A 12,239-nucleotide genomic window follows, 5' to 3' on the forward strand; every position below is an offset into this window, starting at 1 on the left:
ATGGTTGAACTTCGCACAACTAGAGGTGATGCTGGGCCTCTCAGGCAGTCTTTGGATATGGTAGACTGAAGCTTTCTGAAAACACACAGATTCATGAAATGTTTAGATTTTACTGCATTTAATTCTAAATGTTACAAGATTATGTATTTATAAAAAAAATAAAATATGGCTTACAAAGGTACATCAATGATTTCTTTGAAATATGTTTAACTTTAATGGCCATAAAAGTCTCTCATCTCTTCAGAATTAGGTATTTGAGTGCAGAGGTCATCTGTTTTCAATGCCAGTCTGGCTTAATATATAGGATTTCTAAAAGTAATTCATTTAGGATGACCTCTCCTAAGATGGACCTGAAGAAGAGTTCTTCAATAACATCTGCATCAATGTCTCGGAGAGAGGTGGGTAGCTGAAGAATCCAAGCAAACCTGCCTACGTGTCTGTTGAACATCATTGAGACAAACTCCTTCAAAGCTTGCTGAGCTTCCTGCTGCAGTGTTTGTACATAGGGAAGACATTTTAGGGCATGCCATTCTGTCAAAACAAAAAGTAGAATAAGGAATCTTGAGTAAACATGTTTGTTCTGTTCCCTTCATAATGATGGATGTCTGGTTCTCCAACTTACGGTACTTCTTTTCTCTAGAAAACAACAAAAGCTTACTAAATGTACTTTTTGGAAAAAGAAGATATGCTTAGTTCAATAATTAGAATAAACTTTGAGCAACACTGTAAGCACATTGGAATCTAGCCCCTTACATTAAATATGGAGTTTTGAAGTTGTTTCAGGAGGTAACTTTGACACAGTACAGATGGAGAAGAAGCTTTAAAGGGATGTCTATCCACCAAATGATGCTGAGACAGTAGTGTGGGTAGATGGAAACATTCTAACTTTGATCTAAATAGCATAGGTATATGTCATTAGCAAGATGGAGGTGGTGGTTTGGACTGTAGTGCAGGTTGGCAACCCAAAGACGTAGGTTTCTGGTCTAACCATCACCAATTCCCTTCTATTGTCTGCACTTCCTAGACTAAGCTGAGGCATTATAATTGACTGACTACCCATGCTACCTGGATGCCTTCAGCTGCAGTCTGAACAAAGCATAAAGATGCTCTGAGGTGTATGGTGGCTTCACAAAGGTAAGAAAGGTAATTATACTCTCAGTTTTTGTCCTCTCTTTCCTCAGCCATTTGTGAAGAGGGCGAAGACTGTTGCATTGCTCAGAGATCCCTGCAGTCCCTGTGGGATTTTCTGCAGCAGCCCTCAGCGTACTTCTAGCCCACCTCCAAACCCTGACCATCCATGTCCCTGTGCTTATGAGGAAGTTGCTGGAAGGCAGCATCATAGCTCTGTTTCGTATTGCTGGAATTAGAGGAATACACACACAGCCAGATATACAGGTTTTTTAGTACCTTTTTATTCTGTTCTCCATCTGTATATGCTCTGAAGGGACCAGAAAAAGAGAAAATATCTGAGCTATGCTTCTGCTTATATAGTGTATATTTGCCCCTAAGTCTGTCTGTAATTATTCCATTGGTTCCTGACTGAGCAAAGTCTTAAACATGTTTTCTTTTCAGGAATGTTTCATTCAACCACACCCAGTTGTTTTGCTAATTACATCAAAAGCAACTCCAGTGTAAAAACACAGTAAGTGAGAAGAGAAACTGTCTTTGAGTACAGGGACATAACATTTGGTGCTATCACTAAATTTAGTAATTTAAAGTACTAATTAAAATTAACTCATTTAAATAAGAGGCTGACATTTGGCCTATGCTGAAACTATTTAGGCAGTTATACATACAAGTCCATCTACCTTTGACAAGGAAAAAAGTTATGAGAAAATTGTTATGTTATAAAACAAAATGCAAAACAATTGTTTTAACTATTTGTATAGATTATTATATGTTTAACAAATTAAATTAGTGTACCTTGCATAGGATATTGGTGTTTGTTCTGACAGAATCAAGACCCACCCTCCGCCCCTTAGCCCAATCTATGCATTGTACTGATGCATGGGCTTAACTTTAAACATTCAGTGAGTGAGGATTCACTGAATCAGAGTGCTTATTGCTTATAGAGGCACGGTCTTGAGCCCCAGTCATATACTTCACATGGCACATGACTCCAAACCTGCTGGGCCATCAAGGCTATTTTGGTGGATTCCAGGACTGACTGAGTTCAAAGGACACCCCGTGTTTATCCTTTGCTTCTGGTGGGATTCCCCAGTCACGTAGCTGTTTGCAGCCTGTTGCCTCCTGTGCATGTCTGCCTGAGTGAGGGAACTGCTGAGCCACGTCATCTTTTCTTTCCTACAGTTGCTGCAGCCTGTAATGTTGTAGCATGAATCCCCCAATTTTGGCTTCTGCCTCTCCTGCCTCCCACCTCCTATTTTAACCTGTCTCCACCTCCTTTTCCAGGCACATACTGCAGGCCCATTTAGCATTTTTATAGACACTGGCTTCACACCTCCCTGGGATGGGGTCTCAATGGACTGAGGAGTGTTTCGCATAGGATCATTCATCTAAGTATGGGAGTTTCTTCCTTGTTGCCTAGTGCCCTGCACTAGGGAAAAACCAGCCTCGTTGTTTTTTTTCTCAATCTGTAGCTGGCTGCACTTCATCAGTTTTCAGCAGCTCTATTCTTTCTAGACAGCACTGCCAGAGGAAAAGAAGCCTCAGCAAAGCCTGCAACCAGGCTAGCCAGAAAAGAAGATCTGGAAAAGTCATCTTCTCCCCGAGGATTACCACTAGCTGCAAGCTGTGACAATGATTCCAAGTGTTAGATTTATCATGGAAAGGAAGCTGTCAAGATTTTGTATGCTCAAGATGAAATTGCAATTGCTTATATCCCTTCAAATTTGCTTAAATTTCCCATTTGTTCCCCTTTTATATGTAATCAAACATGCTTTTAATTTATAAGTAATAGGAGAGCTCTTGTGCTGCGATCTGTTGCACTAATATTCAGTCAAATATAAATGTTTCCAGCTGAGCTGTAAACAACCACTATTTTCACTATTCCTGTCTCTTCACTGTGTAATTACAGTAGTTTTTCAGACACCTGTTAAAAGCAACAGGAGCTGTTTCACCTCATTCTTTGCACTGTTCATGCATGGTGGGATAGCCTTACCTACTCCTTCCTTTTACTTGTTACCTGAATCCTAGAGAAAGCCTTGCAATTGGGCTCCCTCACCCACGCACACTTTAACCTTTCAAAGGCGATCCTAGCTAAGGCATCCCTGGGAAAAGCAGCCATGTTTCTGTGTCCTGGAATTTATTGGAGATTTTGGATTCAGTGCAAGGCTGCCTATTTTCTCTGAAGGACTGGGCACACTTTCTCATTCACAGATCCTTACTGACCCAGACAAACTGTGATCAGTCAGTACCCCTGCCAGTCTCCTGCCTACAAGTACTGTGCTAGTTTTATTGCAGTCACAAAGACAGGTGTTTCCTGGATTTTGATTCCTCGCTACTCTCTTCCAAGGCTCTGAATCATAGTTACCATTCTTCTAAAAAAAGAAGGTAGGACGGGATTATCTTTAAAACATAGTGTTTCTGCTCTCTAATCCTCTGAGAAAATTGTGCTGTAGCATGAGGACCTATACCTCATGCTGCCTGCCTGTCTACCTACCACGTTGTCTCCAGAGGGATTTCTTAAGTGTTTGCTTAGGGCACGAACAAAGCCCTGCTATGCTTGTTTATCATGCTTTGTGCCCAATCACTTGCCTAGCTGTGCTTCTGCAGCTGCATTTCTGGATGCCTTGTTGACCTCTCACTCATAACCTAGGTCTGGACTGCTCTGTACCTTCTCCTTTCCCTTTGCCTTACCCAGTTTTGGTGGTCCTGATAGAATTTAAAACATTCAGATATGAGCTCATACAAGTTATTGCATGATCTAGAGAAAGATTAAGCATTGTCGCTGCCAAAGATTGCCTGAAATCTGCTTAGACCAAGGCCTGCAAAATATTAAGATTTGGCCAAACATCAAGACAGAATTAAGAGGCCAGCTGAAAAATGTGTCTGCATATATGTAGAAAACATTTTCTGAGTTTGGTGGAAAGTGTTTAAAAACCATTAAAAATAATCTCTGAAATGACAGTTGTACAAATTATTTTGCAGCAAAATTGGTACAGAAAGGGAGGTTTGATCTTTGTATAAGCCCTCAGTATCTGTTTCAGTCCAGAGTTTAGACTGTGACTTTTTGTTTCATGCGGAATCAAGCCAGGCTTAACTGAAATCCTCCCAGCCTCCTTTTGGAAACAGTGGAGAGAGACATTTGGAGAGATACCTAAGAGGTAGGGAGTCTTCTTGAAGCTTTTGGCTATTCCGTAGGCGGCATGAAGGACTGCTTGACCTCTCATGCAGTAGCCCAGGGCAGCAGCAGTAGTTAAGAGTCATGAATCTAGAACATAACACTGCTCCTGCTGCCACTTTCTCCTTCATAAAGTGAAAATCACAGTTTATCTGCAGAGATAAGAAAAATGCTTGCTAGTTAAACTGTATAAGCCACTGCAAATGAGGGATTTATCTTCTCATTGCACTGGATAAAACTGGTGATTTCTTTCAGCCTGATTTTATTGTGAAAAACTGAAAAAAATAATTGCACTGAAACAAATTCCACTGGTTTGATGCTATAGCATAGACACACAAGACGATACAAAATGTCTGGATGACATTGCATATTAAGAATCAGAATCTGAATTCTATTGGAAACAAATATAAAGCCACTACAGCCTTTGAGAAGCTTTTAAATCATTCACCACAAGAAATACCATGGAATAACTGAAGCATTCAAATATCCTTTTGGTGTAGTCCCAAGTGTAGCACGCTGCTGACAGTGCAGCCAACTGCAATGATTGCTGTGGAAGGAGTCAGGGATCTGAGTCAAAGAGGACTGGAGTCAATAAGTCTTTCCATTTACTTTAGTGGACTTAGAGCTTGGCTTTTAATGACTTATTCACTCTGTGGTGCTGACCTAGGCGACATTCCTTCCTGAAATGCTAAGCTTGGCATCAGAAGTGAAAGGATGTAATCACTTGTCTGAGTCTGTTTCATGACTGCTGCTCCAGGCTTTGAATGTAAAGATACTAAAAAGATACATCAAAGGAGCAGGAAAAGAAAATAAAAGCATTGTAACCTCAACGCAGTATACTTTTGCATCATTAATGACAGTCAGATGATACAGATTATGTTACCTTCTCCAGTGTTCTCTCTGTAGAGGATGTCTTGTTAAAATAGTTCTAATATTCACATCACATATCCATACACCATCTTGCCTTCACTATATTACAGATGAAGCAGCTGTATTACCTTTTAACTGAAAATCAGTTTGAAGTGACACAGTTAATTCCTTATGACTTAAAAATCTGTCTACCAGAGTCTGTTTTGGCTTACAGTGAGTAACCTACTACACACATTTAAGCAACCTAAGTAAACTACTTCAGGAAGACAGTGATTAAATTGTGGAATATAAATTTTGAAAATATTTAGCAACATTCATAGAAATGAATAAAAATGAACATTTGCCTATATGCAAAATGCCAAATGTCCTTTTAGACACATATTCAGCTGTGATCTTTCCAGGAAAACTTACCAGAATTAAAAAGAATATTTCCTTTAAGGTAAGCATATTCTTTTGCACTTAGGTCCAGCTCCCATAATTCCCACAATAAATTCTTCATCTTCTGGACTTCTGCTAAAGATGCTCCAAGTGAGGAGCTGCCTAGTTCATCACTAGCTGTGGAAGATTGATTGAGGAGAATTTTTTTCAACAAACTAGGGACTGAAATCTCTCTCAGCCCAAAATCCACCCCTTCTTGTGCCAGGCCCAGGACAAAAAGGGGGGCCCAGTTCTGCTGTATGAGGGCAACCTGATCCTCCCAAGGTACGTGATAAAAAGAAGGCAAGTTTCTGATAAAAGTTGAAGTCTTCAAGAGCACTTCAGAAGCTCTTCTGCATGTGACTTCTGGCGTTTTCAGGACAACTCTTCTGCTATCCACACAAGAGCAGCTGCTGTTTCCTATGGAGCAGTGTGGTTGGTAATACTGCTGGTGCCACTTGGTCTCATTTCGATGCTCTTTGTTAAGGATCTCATACAGGATGTTCTTAGCATGGTGTGTGTCACACTGACATTTCTCAGATTTTTCAGCTACCTTACTAGCCATAGAGCCAAATATTTCCTGTAGGATGCCTCTACTGTGGCAGGAAACAGCGTACACAGAACTGTGCTCCACTAGCAGAGGAGAGCGCTTCTGTCAAACAGCTAGGCATTGTGCGCTTTTTATATACACCGTCAGTTGAACAGTAATGTGACCCTGATCTGTAAAGTTACCTTGAACTTTATTTGCTCCAGTCTGTTTCCACCCGTGGCCAAACGAGGCGGGGCTGTGCTGTTGCCGGCATCTTGCAGGCCTGCCGCGTCCTCAGGGAGAATGCAAGGCTCCCGCCTGCCCACAGCGCAGGCGTTGCTCCCTGCCCTGCCCTAGTGCAAATTAACTGTGGCTAGCCTCATGCCACAATGCCAGGGACTCTACCGTGCTGCCCATAGCAGTGCTATTTTTGCAATGGCCAGCTATATAACACATACAGCCTGTCCTTGAGGGGAAGCCAAGTGAAAATTAGGATGTAATAAGTGAAGAAGCAACAAGCTATGTATATTTTACTGATGCACTGACCTTGTCCACTAGCTAATGTTCCAGAGCATTCAGAAATACATTTATACTTAGGAAAATTGCTGTGGTAGCAGTCTTTTGAGTATTCTCAAGGGAGATACTTTTATTTTTGTTAAAAGGAGCCACCTGAAGACACTGTGGATATGTACAATTACTTTTCACAGAGCAGTCAACAGTGTTCACACTTCACACCACAGCTAATAGGATATGGTACTTATGTCAAGGAGCTCATAAATGAAAGCCCCAGGTATGTAAATCACAGGTATATGAATGATTTCATATTCCTGGTAGATTTTAAAGAAACTTCAGAGAAAGTTGGATGCTATGATTCATGGCAGTGTTGTCTCCTATATTTCAGATATAATAATTTCAAACACAGAACATGTAGACTTCTCCCACACTTGCTGTGTAATTAAGTATTCTTCATACAAGCTGTGAAAATAAAACTGTCAAAGAAGAGATTTTGTTTCTTGCTAGGAAAAGGGCTACTATTGCATGTATGAATATTGTAACAGAGCAAGAGCTGAATGCTTGTCAGGACTACTCAGTCTTCATTATGGAGCATTAAGTATCAGGAATGCAATAAACTCAGCTTTAGTAAGAAATTGACATTTTGGGGTTTTGTTACATGGGTCTCTCTTGCCTGGTCTTATATAAGATAAGAGGTACTCAGGTTTTTCACCAAGCATTAAGTTTACAGTTTCCTACCATCTGGGTTCTTAGTGTATCTTAAAGGAAAACAAACATTAAAAACAACAGCTCTAGGAGCTGCATCTGTTTGATCTCCAGTCCTTAGGTCTGTAAAGGCCATCCCATCATATACCTTAGTGGCAAATTTGGCATTTGTTAGAACTGTTTATTTTTTCCATGCTGGTCAGTTTAAAATTTCCTGTTTATTTACATCCCTAGGATATTTGTGCTGTGAATTTCCCCTTCTGAGAAGAAAAAAAAGAAGTGAAGGGAGAGAAGACTGCTCCAAAGTTGAGAGATCTAGAAGCTGCTAGGTGCAGCTATCTCTATCTTCAGTGGAGATCCGAGGGGGCAGAGGGCACTGGACACCTGACAGGATTTGCTTGTCCATCTCTCCACCTGTTTGATAGCTCTCTACTGTTGCTTATTGCTGTGGTATCCAAGAGCTTTTTAGATTAAATGGCACAGCAACAGAGAAGTCCCCAGAATGTCCCATTCTTCTTATTCTCCCTATAAAATTTTGGCTGGGCTGAAGTTCAGCTGAGTGAATTTTAGTTGCAGGGCTAATGTGATCTGAGGCTGTGCATGAATTAAGTAGATTGGCTAATGGCAGTACTAGAAAGAGACTGAGCTTGCTAAATTCTTTCTTACATGGAGTTTGTTTGTGAAGGGAAGTTCTGTCTCCTGATTGCCAGTGAACATAGCATTATGTTAGTAGTTTAGGAAGGAGAGTGAGCTCTTGTAACTTACACCCAACTCCTTCTCTAACTCCAAAGGAAAGTTTGCTTTGACTTCATCTGCAATCAGCATCACTTCACAGTTCACCATCATTTCATCAGCAGCATATCATTTCACAGTTTGTACTAGTTCTGTTTGTTAAAGTTCTACCCAGATTAAATTAAATCCTTTCCTACTTTTTTTTTATATCTGCATTAGTCATAAGAAGAGAGCCCTCAGGGCAGTAATATGCAGTATTGAATACCATTCTTATTCATCAGAATTTATTTCCTTTCATAGTATATAATGCTGACATGCAGAGGCAAATGATATTTTTATAACAGGAATTCTCAGTAAATTTTAATTGCTTTGTGATTGTTTGCCAAAAATACAGAGTAAAGGTTACTGCCTCAGTAGAATTGGTAAAGACGCATCATCAGCTTTTTCTATGAAAAGGATTACTTAAAATTTTAAATCAGTATTAAATTGTAGTTGAAACTGGGTCTAGTCCTGGTTTTCAAAATTGTCTAAAATAAGGCCTCTATGTGATCTGATTTCCTCAAATGTGGAGGACTCAGCAGCTTATTGCTTGCAAATTAGGCAGTATTTATTTTCTCTTTCCAAATCTTACCTGTAGATTAGTCTGGACAACATCTGCGAGTAGTTATTAAAAACCTACAGTCTTCTTGTTATTGTAGCTTAACAAAAGTGTACAAGACAAAAAATAGTTTTGTAATATCTGAAATCCTGATGGACTGTTTCCCATTGTAACTATTTCTAGCATGATAGATTGGGCATGGTAAGGCATGGTCACATCACTGTTATTTTTTCTGTTTTTCATTTATATACTTTATCAACCAACAAAATACTCACAAATACTCACTTCCATCACATTTTCTCTGCAATCGTCAGAATTGCTACGCAGCCATGAGTATGCCACTTATACCATTAAAAAGGTATTCTAAATCCACACACAAAATTGCTACAGACAGGTTGCAGATATTCATGCCATTGTTGGGATGTCATGCTCCAAGCAAGGCTGCCATTTCCACCTTTCCCAGGAGTAATACTGTTTTGTACTTCTGTATATTCCAGGGTTAAGTTTAATAGAGTTGCAGTTTAGGCGCTTCACGCATGATGCAAACTTTCTGCTGAAATCCCTGGATTTCCCAGGTTTGCAAAAACTGCCTGATAGATGTAAATGGTGCCAGAGCTGTTACATTTCCCATGGTGAGTAGGCTCCTACCCTCTCTGACCAGTGTAGAACAGAAGTGTCAGCACGGTGGAGTCAGCAGGAGCTGAGGGATATTCAGTACCATTAAATATCCACTGCCTTATTCAGATTCTTAAATGTGCTGTTGGATCCAAAGTATAAGGGCATGTAGTATTTTTATCCCTTGGCCAAGAGCCTTAACTTTCCTAATAGAGTATTTGGAAGACTGAAGAGACTTGTCAAATGACAATATAGGAGCATAAGTGGACATCTTATCCAGTATTCTTACTTGGTAACAGCCATATGTGAGTGCTTCAGGAAGACTGTAAGATACATACAGTTTTTCTCATGAGTACTTTCCTTGCCTTCAATCATTTGCAGCTTAGGAAATTCCTGAACCACAGTGGTTTTATTTACTAGCTCTCAATTCATTTCTACTGTATGATCTCATGCAGTCTGCCCGTGAAGCCAGGTGAACTTTTAGCATCCACAACAACCTGTGCAAAGAGCTCCATGGATGCTGTATGTGAGACACAACTGTGACCAGACATGGCATTCAGTGGATTTGGTGCCTCCTTGCTCTGGTACTGAAAAAACAAACAAACAAACAGTCAATCCCTATTCATTCTCTCTGTAGCTCCCTTTATTTTACAAATCTCTGTAAGTCTCCCTTAGTGATCCCTTTTCCAAAATAAAGAGACCTAGCTTACAAAATTACTTTCTTCAGAGCGGTACTATGCCTTTGATCATCTTGTTACCCTTCTTTGAACCTTTCCTAGATCTACTATATCCTTTCTAAAATATTCTCTAAGGAGGAGGTGGGGGAGGCATCAGAACAATACACAGTATCTAGGACTTAGGGGAACATGGATTTATACAGTGTCAGAACAAAATTCTCTGTTTTGTCTTTCCCAAACATCACTCCTGAACACTGAGCTGTTGTTTCCATGGATCTGTATATCACAGCCCCAAAATTTTACTCCTGATGATAGTCGTCAGTTCAGAGGCTTTCATTTTGTATGTGGAGTCAGGACAGTTTTATCCTGTGTGCATCTCTTGACATTTACATACACTGAAATTCATCTGTTATTTGATATCTAGTCAGTGATTTTTACAATGCCTTTCTGCATTTCTTCTGACAACCCTAGTCTTACTCTGAATAACTTAGTATCATCTGCAAACATTCATATTCTGAAACTAAAAGGCACTGCTGAATCATTTACATTTCATAAAAAAATACTCTTCAGAATAGTGAATGTTGTGATTTTTTTAAAAAAAGAATGATGTAATTTAACTATAGAGCAGAAAATCTGACATTGTCCTTGCAGCAGAGTGTATATATACACAAGCAGATGTACACAAATAGTGCTGGATTATACATAGGTGCACAATGCATACAGGAACTGGGTTACTACTAAGTAGTGATGTAAGCTAGCCTACTTTCCTAAAAGGTGAGGCTGGAGACAGATACATTTCTGGAAGACAAAATCTTCCACAATTATTTTATATAGGCTATAAGAAGGAAACACCCTTCTAAGTAGCTGAGAGCAGTCTTTTAAGGTCACCCTGTCACACCACTCTGATATATGCAAATGTTCCTTGATTCAGTGATCTCTTATCTCTCATACAGACATTTAATTGTCCTATAAACATGTATCTGACTTTAGAACAGGATTTTCTATAGAAGGCTTATACATTTTGTTTCCTGGGAGGAGCCAGGTCACTGGTACTTTCCAGGAAACCTGACTTCACTATTAGCCTTAATGATGACGTAAAGAGACAGCAGTAAAAACAATAATTTGTTTGAAGGTTTCCATCTGCTGCTTGTCTCATGGCACATACCATCTTTCATGAGCAGTAAAGGTGACTAAGTATTCATTTCTCAGCTAGAAGGACCAAGAGCTCCATTTCAGACCGCCTACTTTGGCTAGGCACATAGACGGAAACATCATCCACGAGTTAAAACCTGCTCAGCTTCCAGGCCCAAAACTGAGGCACTGATTAAACTGAGACAAGCTCTGAAACAATGTCTTTAACTTATATTCAGACAGGTAAACATAGCAAGCCAATATCTGTCCCTTACATCTGAAACAGGGATATATAAATTATAAACCCAGTTAACTTAAGCATATGTTTAGCTTATCTTGAAAGTCAGTGGATCTTCTCAAGTAATTCAAGTTAAGCACACACTTAAAATACTTTGCTAGATTAGGTCTGGAATAATCAGCGTCTTCCTGAATGTAGCCAATAGAGTACAAGTGTTAAATTAATAGAGAGGTGGCTGCTGCAAGAGGCCCTGTATTGAAACACAAGGTATCAATGACACCAGGCCTGTTTTATTTTTGCCTCTGATGCCTGAATTAGAGAAAATGCAAATGCATCTGAACTTCTGACCAAAACCTTGCAGTGAAATAGGAGCTCTGAGAGTCCCCCTTCCCAAAAGCCTGCCCCAGGCATTTGCATTTTACTCATATTCTGCTGTCCTTGATTTCCAAACACACTGGAGTAACGTGTCTTTTTGGCAGGTGCTGATCACTGGCTGAAGAAAGGAGAGTGTTCATCATCATTTTTAGAATGGAGACATTTTGTTATAAACTTTATGCTGCCTGACTGTACTTCAGCTGTTTTAAATGTGAGCACAAACATGTACCATTTGGAGCTGTATCCAAATCCAAGACTAGAATATTAGTGCAGGAGGTAAAGCATCAGCTCAGTGATGCTCCTCTTACAGAACACTGAGGGCCACAGAAACATTTTTCTTAACTTTTCAGCCTCTTACAAATCTAAAGTAACAATGGATTTCTATGTGGGCAGATACATAAATAAACCCAAAAGGGCTTTCTTGGTTGTTTAAAACAAACAAAACCCCCTAGCTGGGTAGAAAAGATCAGCTGGTTAGATAAATGCCATTGATATTTTTTCTGTGGGGAGCTGCCTAGTGAGATGTTGAACAGTTT

At 39.8% G+C, this 12,239-nt stretch overlaps 1 protein-coding gene across 1 annotated transcript; it reads right to left on the reverse strand.

The window, feature by feature from the left end:
* Positions 1 to 277: 277 nt before the first annotated feature.
* Positions 278 to 6,155, reverse strand: LOC106489581 (nuclear receptor subfamily 0 group B member 2-like). The gene is made up of 2 exons (XM_013948771.1): positions 5,585 to 6,155; positions 278 to 531 (listed from the first exon to the last, which is right to left on the reverse strand). Exons 1-2 carry the CDS (start codon positions 6,153 to 6,155, stop codon positions 278 to 280), a joined length of 825 nt encoding a protein of 274 aa, XP_013804225.1.
* Positions 6,156 to 12,239: the final 6,084 nt, after the last annotated feature.

This window comes from Apteryx mantelli, chromosome 3 (assembly GCF_036417845.1).
Source record: "Apteryx mantelli isolate bAptMan1 chromosome 3, bAptMan1.hap1, whole genome shotgun sequence".
Lineage (NCBI taxonomy): Eukaryota > Metazoa > Chordata > Aves > Apterygiformes > Apterygidae > Apteryx > Apteryx mantelli.